Below are 19,516 nucleotides of genomic sequence, written 5' to 3'. Positions count from 1 at the left end.
TTCAGGCCAGAATTCGTGTTTTAAGAAGCTGTGTGTGTGTGTGTGTGTGTGTGTGTGTGTGTGTGTGTGTGTGTGTGTGTGTGTGTGTGTGTTGTGTGCTGGGGAAGAGGAAGCATGAGTATCCCCAGAGCTCAGGAGACAACAAGTCTAGCCTCTAGGCCTATGAAAGAACCTGTCTTAGAAGAGGTGAATCCACACCATACACATGTATGCTTCTCTGCCCCCACCCCAACACATAAAGAGGAGGGCAGAAGTTTCTGGTGAGAGTGAGTTTAATGAAGTCGGGTCTGACAGAGTTGCTTGGGAGAGTGAAGGGAATGAGAAACCGTTCTACAATTACCAGAAAGGCTCAAGGCTCCTTTGCAGTTCATGTCATGTAATTAAACAAGACCAGGGACCATCTGTGTAATCACATTAGTCTCATTTTCCTCCCATTTACATCCAATTTCTGGAGGACCGGGTCTAACCAGGGTCGCAGGCTTTGTCAAGAGCAATGAAGAAAAAGGGATAAGGCAGAGGAGGCTGTGAACAGGAGGCTAATTACAAGCACCACCAGAGCACAAGCAGGTGAGGTGGGAGACAGAACGGGAGGTGGGCAGTGGGCCACAGGAGAATGGCAGAATCAGAGGTCAGAGGTCAGAGGTCAAAGGTCCTGAGACGAGGGGTTGTTGGAGTTAAGATGTCAAAGGAATCAAGGAAAAGTAGATCTGCGGCCGAGTGTCCTTGGGGTAGACAAGGGAACAACTGGAAAAGACAGCTATTGAAAATGACAAGGCAGGTGTTAGGGTATCACTTGCCTTGTAAGCCTGGGGATCCCCAGGACTCATGTTTGCTTTTTTAAAGCCAGCACCAGTGAGATTGTTCAACTCGTGAAGAGCCTACTGTGCAAGCCTGAGGACCTGAGTTTGGGTCCCCAGCACTCACGTAAAAATACTCACTAGCTGTAGTCCTCCTTGTCAGCATGTCTGTATGCTCCCCGCTTAGTACTGTGGGGGAGGGGAAACAGGCCGATATCCACTACTCGCTAACCAGCCAGGGAAGGTAGGTTGTTGGTGAGTTCTAGGTCCAGTGGGAGATTCTGTCTCAAAAGATAAGGTAAAAAGCAATAGCAGAAACAGTGTTGACCTCTAGCCTCCACACACATGCGTACACACATATACCACACATGCCCATATATAAACAAACAATACAACGGGCATGGTGGTGTGTGCAGTGATCCTAATACTGGGGAGGTGGAGACAGGCTTCTTGGGCAGTTGTTCAGCCAGCCTTGCCTGCTCGATGGGCTGCAGACTCATTAAATAAGGTGGAGAATAAGGGAGGGACAATCCAAATCTGTCATCAGGCTCCCTCATGCACACACACACACACACACACACACACACACAGATGCACACACACACACACAGATGCACACACACACACAGATGCACACACACACACAGATGCACACACACACATACAGAGAGAGAGAGAGAAAGAGAGAGGGAGGGGGGAAAGAGATGCACACACAGAGATACACAATAGAGATAAAGAGGGGGGGAGAGATGCACACACAGAGAGAGAAAGAGAGGGAGGAAGGAAGGAAAGAAGGAAGGGATGCACAGAGAGAGAGAGAGAGAGAGAGAGAGAGAGAGAGAGAGAGAGACAGAAACAGAGACAGAATCAGAAAGAGAGATAGAGCGGGAAGGGGGTTCTGAGACCCTATGAGCGTGGGACTGGTGGCTACTGTTTCCCACTCCACATTTGCTACAATTCCTTAAACCTGCTCCTGGGAAGTGTTAATTTTGCTCATGGAATTACATTCCAGTGTCTTGTTTTGCTCTCTCACCAACAAGAATGTGTTTTTGACACCCCATTTTCTAAATTGCACAATGAAAAGTTGGGTCACCCATGAAGACATCAAGGGTTCCAGGAATGCAGGGCGTGTGGTGTGTGGGCTCAGGAGAACTTGTGTCTCGAAAATTAGAGAGAGTTCCTGGCAATCCTAGTTTCATTTCTGTAGCTGTGACAAAATGCTCTGACAAAAAGCAACCTAAGGGAGGAAGAGTTTGACTTACAACTTCAGGTTACAGCACATCATTGTAGAGAAGTCAAAACAGGAGTCTGAAGAACCCAGTCAGATCACATCTACAGTCAAGAACAGAACACCCACATACTCACACACAGCTTGTTCCTTTTTAAATCGCTTTAGGATACAATTGATGTGCTTTCCTTTCTCCCACCTGGGAAAGCATGCTCTTAATAATATGTTTATCTCCACCACCTTGCACCTGTCCTAAATGTCAGTGGTAGTCCCACCTAGCCTCTGCCAACCATCCATGACCACCCGCTTGTAGTAGTGACAACAGGGCCCAGCTCCTCCGGAGACCTTACATGGTTACTGGCTTATTCTCCCGCCAAAGCATGTCAAAATTTCTTCCTCCCCTTCCTTGCCTCTGCCTTTTCCTCCTGAGACCCAGAAGATCTACTCATACCTTTCTCCCATCAATTGGCCTGTGGATTTCTTTAATGACAAATCAAATCAAGTACCAATTGGGGAACAGGACCTTTGCATCAGAACCACGCCCTAGAGATAGGAACCTCTCTTGTCAGCAACAAAGGCAGCTCATCATGGAGCTCAGTCCTCAGCAACAAACTAAGGGAACCCCTGGGTTCTGATTTATAAACAGAATAAGACTCCAAGCAAGAAAGTGGGTAGTCCTTTTTCCTCCAATACCCAAAGATCCCAACAGTGGGTAATTAACTTCTGCATTTTTAGTCCTAAATACTAAGATTCGACTTGGAGAAGTGAAACACGTACCAAGTCGAAACAGGAGTCTGAAGAACCCAGTGCCATTTCTCTGGAATCCAAAGATAGTTATTTGTACCATTTGTAAGTGGTAATGAATCTCTGTGAACATAAGTATTTGTGAACATGGGAGTCAAATTACATGGAGAGTGGATGGCTTGTGGGAATTGCTTGCATCCTTCCACCTTCCAATGCTTAGCACTCTGGCCATGCAGCATAGTTCCCCTAAAGTAAACAAGATAAAGGAGACTTCTGTCCTTTGAGTGGCATTAGTCTGAGTAAGACAGAGGCACAAGAGCGGTGTTAATCTCCATTGTGTAGAAATGAAAAGTGTCTTTTGTGAATGGTTAGTAAAGCTCATCATTGTACTGAAATGGCAAAGTGATGCCTCCACTGGGTGCATGCATGTTTTACCTCAGCCATGTTTGATAGCTGTGGGTAAGACTAATAAAAATATTACAACTGACACAAAAAAGAACAGAGAGATAATGAACGAACACATTGGCTTGTGATCAGTCCGTTCTCTGCATTTACACAGTCCAGGATCCCTGCCTAGAGAATGGTGTCACCCACAGTGGACTTAGCCAGTCTACATCAACTATCTAAATGATCACCCACTGACTTGCCCATAGACCAACCAAACCTACATGATCCCCCATCAAAATTCTCTTCCCTGGTGACTGCAGGTCACGTTAAGTTAATAAAACCACCACGCTGGACTTGCCTGGTTGGAGACCAGTTTAATTGAGTACTGAACATATTCCTCTGGTGTCTTCTTCCCTTTCTCAGACCTTCCCCCTCCTTTGAGCCCCCTCTGCTCCCCCGGCAGCTTCGATCCTCTGTTTATGTCACGCATGCATACATATGCAATTTTGTCTATATAAAATCTTGGAGCCACAAATAAGAAAAGAACATCACATGTCTGATTTTCAAAGCCTGACTTACTTTGCTTAATATAATTGTCTTGAGTCTCATCCATTCTCCTGCTCCGCCTTTTAGCTGCACATACTCCACTGTATCAACAAGCCACATTTTCTTCACCCATCCCCTCCCTCTGTTGTTGGACACTCAGGTCAGCTTTGTAACTTGGATGTTGCGAATGGTGCTGCAGTGAATATTGATGTTTGAGGATCCCTGTAGTTGTTGACTTAGTGCTCCTGCCAGAGACCCAGGAGTTATAGAACTGGGCAGACGATTCTCCGTCCATTCTTCTGGTCTCAGAGCACACCTGCAGTCCTGACCCTGTGCCCCCTGTGTATGTAGGACACTTCCTCCCCTCAATGAACAATTGTAACCTGAGACAACAGGTGCCCCCATCACCTCCCATCTCAGTGACCCAAGACAAACTTCTGTTGTTCTAGCATAGCAACGATTCCAGCGTTCTTTTTAATTTCTATTTGAATTAACTTTCAAGGTCTAACTTGCATTCTGTGAAATACTGTCTCCATGCACACCAGAAGAGGGCATCAGATCCCATTACAAATGATTGTGAGCCACCATGTGGTTGCTGGGAATTGAACTCAGGACCTTTGGAAGAGCAGCCAGTGCTCTTAAGCACTGAGCCATCTCTCCAGCCCAGACAATTAGTCTTGATTCATACTTTTCACTTATGCTTATTTGTATAAATGTTATTTATTTTGGTTAATACGTCCGGAGTATAGTCAAGGACATGGAAATCCCAAATGTGTTGCCCAGGCAGGTGTGGCTGTTGGGAAGTAGAGGGCAGACACAAAACGGAATCAGGGCAAGATGGCGTTACCTCAGTCACTTCAACACCACAACATTGCTCCACTTGCAGGCTAGAATAAGGTCACCCCAGAACTCTTTTGTTGGACATCCAGACAGCTCACCAGTGAACAAGTGTGGAACCCACTAAGCAATGGGCTGTTGATGTCTGCAGAGGACGCCAAGAATGGAGTCGCACCTCCCTGGGGTCCCTCATCCTCATTCCTTCCATTGTACCAAAGCAGCATGAGCCCTTAGCTGTCACTTCTGAGAACATCAGAAAACCGGACATAACTCCACTGGGGCCTCTCGGAATGCATCTTGACACTCCAATCCAATTAGATGCACTCTGCCTGGAAAGTGAAACCCAACCCCGGGTAACTTGAACAAGTTGGTCCCCAGATAGAAATGGGCCACCACTTCATCTAGGGAAGAAACAGCCAGATCTGTGTTCCTGGGCATAAAAGTGTTTGAGTGGAGCTTGGGAAGAGACCGTACCCTACTTCTGGAATAGTGTGCTTTGTGCCGAATGGGAGAATTAAAAGATTGCGAAGGCTACATATGATACGACACGAAGTGTTCCTTACAGTCTGACTCCATAGGTCTCCACAGAGTGCTTCTTTTACAGATGACCCTTGCCCCAGGCTGTAGGCACACAGGGCAACTTTTGGAGTCCCCTGTAATGAAAATGCTATAATGGGCTGGGACCAGGGCCCACGGGAGCCGAACAACTCGGTACTGGGTGGGGGGGGCTGCTATTATTAAAATGGTGGTAATTTGCTGGTGGTTTGCGCACTGTTGGGTGTTTAAATATTGCATTAAAGTATTATTTGGACTGGAGGCATGGCTCAGTGGTTAAGAGCAGTTGCTGCTCAGTGATGAAGACATGAACCTAGAGCTCAGGATCCATGTAACAAGCTAGGTACATGCCTGCAGGAGTGCAGGGAGTGAAGCCAGAAGGGTCACCAAGTGCTACTGGATTCCAGGTGAGCCCCAAGTTCAGGGAGAGACCTCACCTGAAGAAACAGTCAGAAAAGTGATATCGAAGGACACCCAATGAGCTCTCCTGGCCTCCAGTCACATGTGCATCTACACTCACCACAGACAGGCATTCACACACACAAATATTCATCTTGGAGTCAGGGAGAAAGTTCCGTTAACAAAGCATTTGCCTTATAGGCATAAGGACATGAGTTCGATCTGCAGAACCCACTATGAAAAATCAGGTATAACCATTGAACTGAGAGCAGGGTCCCCAATGGAGGAGTTAGAGAAAGGACTGTAGTAGCTGAAGGGATTTGCAACCCCATAGGAAGAACAACAATATCAACCAACCAGACACCCCAGAGCTCCCAGGGACTAAACCACCAACCAAAGAGTACACAGGGATGGATCTATGGCTCCATTCACATATGTAGCAGAGGATGGCCTTGTCAGACATCAATGGGAGGAGAGGCCCTTGGTCCTGTCAAGGCTCAATGCCCCAGTGTAGGGGAATGTCAGGTCAGGGAGGTGGGAGGGAGTGGGTGGGTAGGTGGGCGATATCCCACCCCCTTCATAGAAGCAGGGGGGTGGGATATTGGGTTTCTGGAGGGGAAATCGGAAAAATGGGATAACATTTAAAACGTAAATAAAAAATGCAATTTTTTAAAAAAAAGAAAGATCAGGCATGGTGGCATGTACTTATAATCCCAGCACTGAGGAGGTGAAGACAGCTGTCTCTGAGGCTCACTGGCCAGCAGGCCTGGCCTACATGGTGATTAGTAGGCCAGAGGAGATCCTGTCTCTAAGGAGATGGATGGTACCTGAGGAATGACAGCCAAGGTTGTCCTCTGCTTACACACACACGCACACACACACACACACACACACACACACACACACACACACACACAATCATATAGTGAGTCTAAAGAGACATATGTGAGTTTCACAGTGAATCTCATCAACTAAGGAATTCTCACAGAATGGAGTTGGGACTCCGCACCTCCCCTCTATATGTGATCACTCTGGGATTCTGCCCATTAGATCTCAACCTCCTACTCCTTAGGGACCAGGGCTGAAGGCTCAGGGAGCTGGCATCTGTGGTTCCACAAAACTTCTCCCTGAGAACCTCGGACAGAGTACTGGCTTACACTGGCTGTAGAAGCCATGTTCTGGGTTTGCAACCTGACACCAGTTCTCGGTACTTGTGTGCCTGGCAGTTTCTGTGTTGTGGGTGGGGAGTCCTGTCTCAATAATAAATCCTAGCTTAAGTATTGACGGAGCTGCAGCTTTGTGCTGGGCTCAGAGAAGTTAAGCAGGTCATTTGTAATTGCACAGCAAGTTCGTGAGAGAACTGCTCCTTAAATTTAGTTTTGTTTCGTGGGAGTTATATGTCTATTTGTGTGCACGCACAGGTGCGTGTGCGTGTGTGTGTGCATATGCATGTGTGTGTGCATATGCATGCGTGTGTGTGTGCGCATGTGCATATGTGTGTGTGTGTGTGCGCATGTGCATATGCGTGTGTGTGTGTGCGCATGTGCATATGCGTGTGTGTGTGTGTGTGTGTGTGTGTGTGTGTGTGTGTATGTGTGTGTGTTATGGCAAAAGATGACATAACTTTCAGGAATTGGTTCTCTCTACTACATGTGTCCTGATTACCAAGTGTGTGTCATCAAGCTTGGCCGCAAGTGTCTTTTACCTGCTAAGCCATCTTGTTGGCCCTCTCCACTATTTTTCAGTCAGGATCTCTCACTGAACCTGGGACTCACCGAGGCCTACGCTCATTCCTCCTGGGACTCACCAAGTAGGTTTGGCTAGCTGGCCCACAAGCCCCAGGGATCCTGGTCCCTCCTTGCCAGATATGGAATTACAGCTGCATTACCATGCCCAGTTTTCTGCATTGGTGCTGGGGACTCAAAGTCATGTCCTCACAGTTGTGCAGGAACACTTCGCCCTCAGCTGTTTTCCTGGTTCATAACTCTGGCTCTGAGACGTGGTCTGGTGGATCCATAGCTCCAGGTGACGTGGGAACAGTTGACATTCTTGAAATAAGTCCCATAAGTGCAGTACTGGCTACTTTACACAGCAGTCTCCAGTGAGCCCCATCCCCACTGTTGAAAGACAGCACTGAGCCAGGGAAAGGCGGGAGGCTTGGGGCAGTCCAGGAGCGGACTCTTTTGCTTGGGGAACTTTCCTTGTATGGGAGAAGCCCCAGTCTCTGCCACCCACACTGACTGCCCCTGGGTTCTGTTTGGAGCTGCCAGCTGGCTGTTCCCCATGACCCAAGCCTGTCCTTTAACTCTCTGCCACAGCCACCCTAATGTGCGTGGGTATACATGAGTGCTCAGAGATCAGAGCACAACCTTAACCATCCATCTTGTTCTTTGATACAGGCTTTCTACCTGGCCCCATGCACACTTGGAGTGCGGTGGGAGGACGGGCAAGCTGACTGGCTAAGGAGCATCAACCGACTGTCTCTATCTCCCAGCACTGGGATTTGAGGATATTCCCTGACACCCAGCCTTTTTATATGGGGGTCTGGGGATTGAACTTAGGTCCTGATACTTGCAAAGTGATGACGAAGAAGATGCACTGAGCAAAGTAGCCAACGTCTTCAGCAGACCAGCTGTTCCTAACAGCGAGAGAGTCACTCCTTACTGCCCAGCCCTGAGCTCCTCAGTAAGACAACAGTGATCAGCACCTCCCTTGTTATGCAAATGTGTAAGGGGAAGTAAGCACAGGGTGGGTGACTGTTCTTCCTTCCCACAGCTTCCATAAGGACCAGGTGGGATTGGCAGCAAACACTGTCCCCTCCACCTGCATCGTAATCATCAGGGAAGGCTCAACAAGGACAGGAGGAATGAGCGTAGGCCTCGGTGAGTCCCAGGTTCAGTGAGAGATCCTGACTGAAAAATAGTGGAGAGGGCCGACAAGATGGCTTAGCAGGTAAAAGGCACTTGCAGGTAAAAGGCACCAAGCTTGATGACACACACTTGGTAATCAGGACATATGTAGTAGAGAGAACCAATTCCTGAAAGTTATGCCATCTTCTATCATAACACCATAACACACACACACACACACACACACACACACACACACACACACACACACACGAGTGTTGTCTGGAAAGCTTACTGATATGCACCCCTCCAGAGTGATTGTGCAAGTGTCTTAATTTCAATTGTGCGTGCTGTAGATGTATATGCACGTGTGTGTGATGGTGTGCAAACCCGTATGTGGAGGCTAGAGGATAACTGTGGGAGTCAGTTTTCTCTTCTCACCACGTGGATCATAGGAATCAAGTTCAAACTTCCAGGTTTGGCTACAAGGGCCTTTACCTACTGAGCCTTTTCTCTGTCCCTCCATCACACCATTTAAAGCTAGGCCTCTCTGTCTCTCTCTGTCACTCTCTGTCTGTCTCTGTCTGTCTCTGTCTGTCTCTGTCTGTCTCTGTCTCTGTCTCTCTGTCTCTGTCTCTGTCTCTGTCTCTCTCTGTCTCTCTCTCTGTCTCTCTCTCTCTCTCTCTCTCTCTCTCTCTCTCTCTCTCTCTCTCTGTCTCTCTCTCTCTCTCTCATTGCACCTGGGACTCACTGATCGGCTACAGCAATGGCCAGGGAGCTTGAGGAACACCTGTCCCAGTCGGGACACCATTTCTGCAGTGACAGACATTGCCATCACACCTGGTTTTCATTGTTATATTTTATTTTTTCAGTAGGGTCTGGAGATTTGAACTCATGTTCTTATGCTTGCCCTGCAGGTGCTTTAGTCTTCCTTAGCCTGCTTCCTAAACTTTAATATGCTATAAATCACAAAGGGACCTTATCAAACCATAGGTTTGGATTTGGTCTGTGTAAAAGACAAGTGGGCTTTGTTCCAGAAGCTGATCCAAGGCCCCATTAAGCCTATAGATGAACTCAGCCTGAACTGGGTCAGAGGAAGATCTTTGTCTGGGCTGGTGAAGTCCTGGGATAGCTAGCTGGATCTGGATGAATTTGGGAATTGGGAAGGCATAAAGAAGGAAGAGAAAGGTCCACTTGAGTGTCACCTAGGGGCTTGGGGACATGGAGGGTCTTTTCCAAACTTCTTCAATTATCCTTAACAGGCAGCTTCCCCACACAACAGCTCCACTGTGAACAGCCTGATTTTTAGCAAACTCTACATTAAGGAACAGCCCGGTCCCCATAGTCAGGAAACATTGTGCAAATTGAGGATTCCTTGCCAAAGGGAAGTCGTGAGGTCTCCAGCTAGCTGCCGCCGCCGCTAAATGGGAGCCCCGCTTCCCCCTGGGGGAGCATTTCTGCTGGCTCCAGGGCTTTGACCACCTATAAAGCTTAGCAATGGGAAGTAAAGAAACCCTCAAGGAGGAAGCCTTCTTGGGCAGCACAGAAGACGGAGCCGACTTTGACCAAGACATGCTCCCTGTGATGGAGACCTTTGAAATCAATGGTAAAGTACGAGTCCCTAGTAACGCGATTGCAATTGCACAGAAACCTAGGCTGTTGGTGGGAAGCAAGAAGAGGTAAGAGCAGAGGAGGAGTGAGGGTTAGGGAGAGGTAGGCTTGAACCCTGGTGCACTTCCCACCTGACTCTCACTAGCGAGACTCTGTCCATCTGCACTTTCTGGAAAGCTGGCCACAGAGGCTGTGTCCTTGGTGTGGAGTCAATATTTGCTTAAAGTCTGGTCCTTTTTTTGAGTGTCATACTTAAATACTTTCTATTGTCTAATGCCAGTGCTTGTTAAGCAATGCCCCCTTCGTAAATGAACATCTTATGAGGATGCAAACGGTGTGAAGACGTTCCTGGGGGCCTCAGAGCCAGCTCAGACAGTAAAGGGTTTATGGAGCAGGCAGGAAGCCCTGGGTTCACTCTGCCGCAGAGCATGAACAGGTGATACACGCCTGTGATCTCAGCTCTGGGGAGGGAGGGACAGAAGGATGAAGTGTTCCAAGTCATCTTTGGGTATTCGGCAACTTTGGGGTTCACCTAGGCTATGTACAGTTCTGTTTCAAAAGGGAAGCCCACTGCACTGAAACCAAAGCTGTCTATATATTTGGATGGAAGTCCTTTAATACCCTTCAAGGGGCTTCCGTGAGAGCCGACGTGATGATCTGAGAGCACGCTTTTCATCTCCGGTCAGCTAAGATGGGCTCTTGCTTCTCTGGCTTTTTCATCAGTCTGACGCAGATGGAACACAGCTTTCAAATCTTTAAAAATTTTTATTGCAATTATGTGTGTTTGTGGGGAGGGTGCATGAGTGGAAGGCAAGCAACTTTAGGAGTCAGTTCTCTCCTACCCTGTGAAATTCTGGGATCGAATTCTCAACTGGTCAGGCTTGGCGGGGGGGTGTTCTTACTCACTGGGCTGCTTGGCTGGTCCTCTGAAACTGCTCTGCATAGTTTCTTAGCGCTGTATAAGTGATATATCTTTTATACCTTCAGGAATTTGTAGCATTTAAAGTCAGGGGTGGACTTGTTGGCCACTGCAGAGCTCTGACTTCCCATCCTAGAACAATCTTTGAGAATCGTCTTTTGTAGTGATCGGCTGGAGTTAAAGGGGGGTCGTGAGCCACCCGATGTGGGTGCTGGAATTCAAATTCAGGTCCTCTGATGGCACAGTAAGTGCTGTTAACCTCAGAGATGTATCTGCCATGGCTTTTTCACATGAGTTCTGGGGATCAAACAGCTCCTCATGCTTGCTAGGCAACTTCTAAGTCTAGTCTCTTCTAAGGTTGATAGGACAGAAGGAGCTGAGTTAGGAACAGAAATGAGACAGCGGGTGGGGGGAAGGGGGTGACACACATTTAGGTCACACACACATAAGGATGTCCTAAGAAATCTAAGAAGCTCACACTGTCCTTCAGAACTGGGAGGAGTGCTCAGTGGGGCTGAGGGTGGGATGAAGGATTTGAATCCTATCCTGACGTCAGTGAGGGAGCTGGAAGCTGCATGGCGGTTGTCGAGCGCTCTGGTCTGTAGCTGAGTTTGCTCCCTCTGGTAGGTAGGGAGACTGGTGGAGAGAGTAAGTGAGAGCCAGGGTGCTCGGCAGCAAGAGATGACCACGGCTAGCTGTAAAGAAGCAGAACGAGCGCTGTGGAGGTGGCTTGGTGGGTTAAGTGCCTGTTGCACAAGCATGAGGGCTTGAATTCAGGTCTCCAGTGCCCATGCAAAAAAAGTCGGGCACGGTTGCACGGTCTGTACCCCAGAACTGGTGGTAGATGAAGACAGGAGGATCCTTGGAGCTCCCTGGTCAGCTAATGTAGCTAACTGGTGAGTTTGTGTTCAGTGAGAGACCTTATGTCAGAAAGTAAGACAGAGATCAATAGAGGAAGATACTGGATGTCAACTCCTACCTCCACTACATATCCCAAAACAGGAACACACACAAAGCAAGGACATCACACACCGACACAGAAACAGACAGACAGACAGACAGACACACACACACATACACACACACACACACACACACACACACACACACAGCCCACAGCACAGGAATGTGGTGTAAAGCTTGCTGTGCAAGTATGAGGACCTGAGTTCAATTCCTGCACTCATACAAAGCTAGGCATGGTAGCCCTCCCCCTCCACCCCCGAGTCTATAATCCCAGTGTTCCTATGGTTCCTATGGGGTGATGGGAAGAGGAACTAAGCAAATGCCTGGAAGCTTGCAGGCTAGACTGGTGGACTCAGCAGGAAACAACAGAAGAGGGACCCTGGCTTAAACGGGTGGAAGGTGAGGACTGTCACCCGAGGTTGTTTCCTGACCTCTCTATGTGTCAGAGACATGCGCGTGCGCACACACACACACACACACACACACACACACACATAAGCATGCACACACACACACATACACACACACGTGCACACACGAACACACACACATGCACACACACATAAGCATGCACACACATACACACACACGTGCACACACGCACACACACACACATGCACACACACATAAGCATGCACACACATGCACACACACATAAGCATGCACACACATACACACACACGTGCACACATGCACTCACACATAAGCATGCACACACACACGTGCACACACACACATACACACACACACACACACACACACACATAAGCATGCACACAGGCACACACTCACCACAGGAAAACAGAAAAAGCCCTGGGCAAACACCAGATGTCAGGACTGGAGTCAAAGTCAAAGCACAAGGACTGACTCTAGACTTCTGACTTGGACTCTAGCTGTGCTCCATAGACCAACACTTGAGCCCTAAGCCAAGACCAAACCTTAACAAAGCTCCAAGAGACCAAGGGGGATGGAATAATTTCTACAATGCAGTCAGGGAATATGTGGAACCTTCTAGAGAGCCCCTTTATGAAATAGTAATTGCCGAGAGGTTTAGCAAGCATGATAACCCTCGAGGTTTCCTTTGATAATGGAAATGACCTGGAACTCAGGAATGCAAGTTACTTTTATTTTCTTCTGAAAAAATAAATAAATAAAACCCCCAAAACCCACTGTCATTAAATTTTAACCTGCAATTTCCAAACAAACAAAAACAGCTGAAAAACACAGTGAGTGTTAATGTCTTATTCATTCTGTCCCTTCCCTTCCCCCCATCCTCCCCCTCCCCCTCCCTCTCCCCCTCTCCTTCCCCTCTACTTTGTTACAAAGGATCCTCTGCCATCTGGATTGACTTTGAATTCCCAAGGATGGCCTTGAACTTCTCATCCTCCTGCCTCCACCACACAAGTACTGGGATTACAGATGTGCACCACCACCCCTGGTGTGTGTGGTGATGGGAATTGAACCCAGGGCTTCATGCTTGCTAGACAGTCGTTTTACCAGTTGAAATGCCCTCTGGTCTGAAATGCACTTAATATTTTTCTATTGCTGCCCACCTTGAAATATAAAACAGTCTCCTTATTAATACAATGTTAACATTTCCCTTTCAAGGCCTTCACAGCCATGTCTCTCATACTTTGGCCTCCTGAACACTAGGTTTATAAGCCTGTGTCACCACAACAGGTTTTATTAATTTTTGTAACGATTCAGAAATACCCTGGGGAGTTGACTATATACTCCAGAAACTATCAGATGTGAACTTCACAAACCTTTGAAATATTTTTTCCTTGATAGCATCTCTCTCTGTTTGTCCTCTCCCCTTACCCCTCTCCCTTCTCCTCTCTCCTCTCTCCCCTGTTCCCTGTCCCCTGTCCTCTGTCCCCTGTCCCCTCTCCCCTTCCCCCTCTCCCCTGTCCCCTGTCCCCTCTCCCCTTTCCCCACTCCCTCTCCCTCGCACTCTCTCTCTTCCCATTCTCATAGTTGTATCATGTAGTTTGACTTTGAAATATATGCATTTTCCTATCACTCTCTCTGGCCACGATATGTTTCCACAGCCTCTCACGCATCCTTTCTAGTAACAAGTTCCCTTTTTAAGGATCATCTGTTCTGCACTCAGTGTGCCCTGCCCTGGTTTTCTCTTCCTGGATTTGTGTGTGTACTTGTGTGCACATACCAATAAACTTTCCAAACAACACTCGTGTGTGTGTGTGTGTGTGTGTGTGTGTGTGTGTGTGTGTGTGCGTGCACGTGGGTCTGCCTACATGCATGTGAGTATATGTATATAGAGATTAGCAGACAACTGAAGGTGTCCACCCACCCTTTTCTTTGAGATAGGGCCTGATACTTGCCTAAAGCTGCCTGATGAACCCCAGAGACCTGCTTCCCTGGCCCTGGGATTACAAGCAAAACGGCACTACGCATGGCTTTTTCAAGGGTCTGGATGTCAAACTTGGATCCTTGTACTTGTGTGGGCCAGTACTTCACCAGTCAAGGTGTATTGCCAGCCTGTCCCAAATTCTGTGAGGCATGACTAAGAATAAAAATCGAATATATCTATAACACACACATGGGTATGTTGAGCAAGCATGGCCGACCAACCACACACAGATCGCTAGGATCTCCTGTTACAGAGAACCATCAAGCCAGGTCCTCTGCCATGAACTAGGGTTGGTGGAACTTTGGAGCCCAAGAGAGAGCTCTTCCACGATCCCTGGGGTGTGGGTGTGGGTGTGGATGCTGCCACCTTTCTTAATCCGGAATTCTTCTTTGTCTATCTCCTCTCTCACCTTGGCAGCTCTTTTTGAGTCTGGAGCCTGCCTAGACTTCACCCACCTAAGCTCTCTGCCCCTACCCCTTTCCTCATATGGTATACTGTTTCCACACCTCTCTTTCTCCTTGGGCAGCAGTTACTGCAGAGACAAAGAATTGACCAGCATTGCATCTGATATGAGACTGTGGACTACTCAGACCTATATCTATCTCCTACCCTGCCACTAAGGAGCGTCAAAGGAGGAGGGTGGGAAGTTTGTGAGAGCGAAACTGTCTTCTGGACGTCCCAGGACTGCTGCCCTCATAACCTCACAGCAGCGGTGGCTGCTGCACAGGACCAGCCCAGGATTAAGCCAGTGAACACTTCTCTCTGAGGCGATTGGCCATGGATAACTTCTGGAGGGGGAAAGTTGGTTCTCTTCAGGGGTGTGGCCCTCGCTAGGTTTCCCATGTCCCAGTCCTGTAACTGAACTCAATGGGTTAAGAAGGGGGTGGAGCATAAAATTGGGAGGGGACTGTGATGAGGGGTCTAGGAGTTTTGGGGGTTTCTAAAGTTGAATTTTGTAATTTCCAGCATACAAATCCTGGATCTGTTTCATTAGGTTTGTTTTGCTGGTTTTTTGTTTGGTTGGTTTTTGTTGTTTTTTTTTTTTTGATATTTTTTAATTTATATTTCAAATGTTATCCCCTTTCCCGGTTTCCCATCGATAAGCCCCCTATCCCATCCCCCCTTCTTCTATGAGGGTGTTCCCCCACCCATCCACCCACCCCTTACCACCTCCCTGCACTGACATTCCCCTACACCGGGGGGTCCAGCCTTGGCAGGACCAAGAGCTTCTCCTCACATTGGTGCCCAACAAGGCCATCCTCTGCTACATATGCACTGGAGCCATGGGTCTGTCCATGTGTACTCTTTGGATGGTGGTTTAGTGCCTGGGAGCTCTGGTTGGTTGGCATTGGTGTTCTTACAGTGTTGCAAACCCCCTTCAGCTCCTTCAGTCCTTTCTTTAACTGCTCCAACGGGGACCCCGTTCTCAGTCCAGTGGTTGGCTGTGAGCATCCACCTCTGTATTTGTCATGCTCTGGCAGAGCCTCTCAGGAGACAACTATATCAGGCTCCTGTCAGCATGCATTTATTGACCTCAACATATCTGGGTTTGGTGGCTGTATGTATATGGGCTGGATCCCCAGGTGGGGCAGTCTCTGGATGGCAATTCCTTCAGTCTCTGCTCCAAACTTTGTCCCCACATCTCCTCCTGTGAATATTTTTGTTCCCCCTTCTAAGAAGGACTGAAGCATCTGCACTTTGGTCATCCTTCTTCTTGAGCTGCATGTGGTCTGTGGACTGTATCTAGAGTAATCCCATCTTTTGGACTAATATTCACTTTTTTTGGTTGGTTGGTTGGTTGGTTTTATTTGTTTGTTTGTTTGTGATTGGGTTACCTCATTCAAGTCTTTCATTAGTTTTATATCCGAATATTTTCTTTTCTCTGGACTGAAATATTTCCATGGGATGTTGATTTATCATTTTATTTTATTTATGCCTGTGTGTGCATGCGTGTGTGTGTGCGTGCGTGTGTGTGTTTGTGTGTGTGTGTGTGTGTGTGCGTGTGTACATGTTTGTGGGTTCCTACGAAGGCTATAAGAGGCCACTGAATCTCCCAGAGCTGGAGTATTAAGAGGTTGTGGTTGCCGGGTTCTTAGCTCTGATCTTCTGAAAGAGTAGCCAGGGCTTTAGCGGCTGTCTACCATTTCTCCAGACCAGTTCGACTATGTCTAATTTTGGTTACCAACTGCTTTTTATTAGTATATAACGATGCCATTGAATTTTATATGTTGATCATGTATCTTACAGCTTTGGAACTACTTATTAGTTCTTTGGATTCTTTTGAAGGATTATGAGGGATTTGTTAAGTAGACACGCACTTCTGCAAATAGAAATATACTTGTTCCTCTCCAACCTACATTTCTTATTCCCTTAGTGCTATTCACAGGAACTCTTCATGACCACATTAAATAAGAGGACAGGAACCAACATTCTTCCCTTGGTCCAAGACTTGGGGAAAACCGTTGTGTCTCTCACAACTAAATGACACCAGCTTTAATGTTTCCAGATGCCTTTATCATCACAGATTTGGTGTAAATTACTTATTTTATATGTGGATGTGTGTGTCCCTGTATACATAGGCTCACATGTGTGCCCATAACATCCATCCAGAAGAGGGCATCAGATCCTCTGGAGCTGGAGTTGAGGTCGTTGTTGGTCACCTGATGTGAACTTGGGTTCTCTGGAAGAGCAACAAGGGCTCTTGACTGTCGAGGCAACTCTCCAGCCCCATTTTCTCACTGAACTTGGAGTTCATAGACTCCTGGGTGAGAAGCCCCAGGAATGCTCCTGTCTCTGACTCCTGAGCCCTGGGATTACAGAAGAGCATTCCTGCACATGGCGTTTTACGTGAATTCTCATGATGTGAACTCAGATCACTGAGTTTGTGTATCAAGCATTTTCCTGACTGAGCCAGCCCCAACCTCACTCTCTCCACATGCTAATGACACCTGTTTTATGACCCAATATATGATCAGTTTTGCTGAATATTCCATGTATGATGGAAAAGCATGTGCCTGATGTTTGATGGAGTGTCCTGTGTGTTCATTAGGTGTTTGTTGATGGTGTTTGATCCTTTGGTGTCTTTGCTGGGTTTTATCAGTCATTGAGAGCAAGGTATAAAACTGAAATGCCGTCTCATTACATTTATCTATGTGTATCTTTCTCCTTTCAGATGAGCCAATATTTGTTTCTTCATTTTGAAATTCTGGTTTCCTCTAGGTAATATGTAGTTGTGTTATGTCAGCTTGTCAACATCTGTGCTGATTGGCAGGCTGGGATAGATTACAGATATATCAATTATCAATATGCTAGGGCTTTAAAAGACCATCTTATTGCACTATTTCTGATTTTTCCCCTTGTTTTCCAGTGTATTATTTGAATACTTTTTGGAATTCCATTTGAATGCATCACATGCAAGGGCTTTTTGTCTTGGCGGTTTCTTCCTTGCTGCGTTAAAATTTCTTAACAACAGCAACAAAAACACCAAAAACAAACAAACAAACAAAAACCTTAAGAGTTCGGCTCAGAGCTTCAGAGGGATAGAGTCATCACAACTTGAAAGACATGGCGATGGGCTGGGAAGGCACGGTGGCAGGCAGGAAAGACAAGGCATCGGGGAGCGTAAGGTGGCTGTTCACAAGGCGCTAGCACTCAGGAAGCATTGCCTTAACAGGAAGTGGGAGCAGGCTATAAGGCCTCAAGTTTCTCCCCAATGACTTGCTTTGTCCAGCAAGGTTCCACCTCCTAGAGGTTCTGTAGCATCCAAACAGCATCGACAGCTGGAGACCAGACCACACACACGAGCCACTGAAACCACAGCGGCTTCTTTGGAAGTCTCTCCCAGCATTGAAATGCACTTACAAAGCATGCCACCATCTGTCAGAATTAGTGTTTTTCCCATGTCAGGTCAAACAGAGAAATTTCATTTCAATTTTCGTCCTTCTCCTCTTTAAAAATACAATGATCTTAAGAATTTCCTCACCATAGGTTATATACAATATAAGAACACAGTATATTTGTTTTCAGCCATGAGGTGAAACTTTAGAAAGCCAAAGAGGTGTGTGTGTGTGTGTGTGTGTGTGTGTGTGTGTGTGTGTGTGTACATGTTTCTAACCATTATTCTTTTCCTGTTTTGAAACTGTAGGTCTTCTATTCTCATTTCCTGTTTGGAGAAGTCCCTTCAAATTCTCTTAGTCTCCCTTTATCTGAGAATGTCTGTATCTCCCATTCATTCCTGAAGGATCTTTTCATTCACAAGAGAATTCATGGTCTGTAATTCTTTCCTTTCAGCACACAGAACACAGTGTGCCACTTGTACCTGATCTCCATGGTTTCAGATAATCTGCTGCTGTTCAGGTAGTATGCCTTAGCAGATAATGTGTCTTTTCTAACTGCTTTCAGTACTTTTCCTTTAGTTTTTAAATGTTCTCTGCCTTTAACTTTATACATTTCCATGTACAATGTATGTTCCTGTGGGGTGTGTGTGTGTGTGTGTGTGTGTGTGTGTGTGTGTGAGAGAGAGAGAGAGAGAGACTGCTCATGTATATGGAGGTATCAGAGCTCAGCCTCTGGGTGTCATTCCTTGGGCACTAACCACCTTTCCTTTTAAAGACAGGGTCCCTCACCTCATCGGAACCCACAAAGTAGACTGTCACAGTGTGAAATGTCTTCCTGAAATTTCTGCCCACTCTCCCTATCTTACCCCAGGGAAGGCTCTGAGGACCTATGTGGTGGTTTGAAGATGCTTGACTGAGGGAGTGACACTATTAGGAGGTGTGTCCTTGTTGGAGAAAGTATGTCATGATGGGGGTGGGCTTTAAGACCCTCCTACTAGCCACGTGGGAGCCAGTCTTCTCCTGTTTGCCTTTGGGTCAAGATTCGGAACTCTTAGCTCCTCCAGCCCCAGGCCTGCCTGGACACTGCCGTGGTCTCACCTTGATGATAATGGCCTGAACCTCTAAATCTGTAAGCCAGTCCCAATTAAATATTGTCTTTTATAAGAGTTGCTTTGGTCATGGTGTCTCTCCACAGCATTGGAAACCCTAAGACAACTTACCAGAGTTAAGTTGTTAGTCTCTTAACTAGGGAAGTTCTTCTTCAGGAGCCAAAACCCCTTAGAAGAGACATTTCCTTTGCATTTCTCCCACCTTCGAAGAGATGAACTAGCAAATGTGAACATAAGAACTTCATCTGCCCTCTACTGTCTGCACGGCAAGTGAGATACACTTACAAAATACAGGTCCCCAGTTCCTAAAGCCCTGTCTTAGGACAGAGGGAACTCAGAATTCCTTTTGGCACATGTTAGTA

At 47.0% G+C, this 19,516-nt stretch overlaps 1 protein-coding gene across 2 annotated transcripts in view; it reads left to right on the top strand.

The window, feature by feature from the left end:
• Positions 1-453: 453 nt before the first annotated feature.
• Marco (macrophage receptor with collagenous structure) overlaps positions 454-19,516 on the top strand; it is a 41,330-nt gene continuing 22,267 nt past the window's right edge. Inside the window, exon 1 of one of the 2 annotated variants that reach the window (XM_063272524.1) lies at positions 454-567. Coding sequence is in view for 1 of the 2 variants with exons in the window: in NM_001109011.2 (NP_001102481.1) it covers positions 9,840-9,948 (109 nt within the window). In the remaining variant the exon portion in view is untranslated. Of the gene's footprint in view, positions 568-9,538; positions 9,949-19,516 lie in introns of those variants that run through there. The other variant, NM_001109011.2, reaches the window with a different exon arrangement.

This window comes from Rattus norvegicus, chromosome 13 (assembly GCF_036323735.1).
Source record: "Rattus norvegicus strain BN/NHsdMcwi chromosome 13, GRCr8, whole genome shotgun sequence".
Lineage (NCBI taxonomy): Eukaryota > Metazoa > Chordata > Mammalia > Rodentia > Muridae > Rattus > Rattus norvegicus.
Note: the sequence above shows the minus strand (reverse complement) of the source record. Positions and strands in the feature narration are given on the sequence as shown.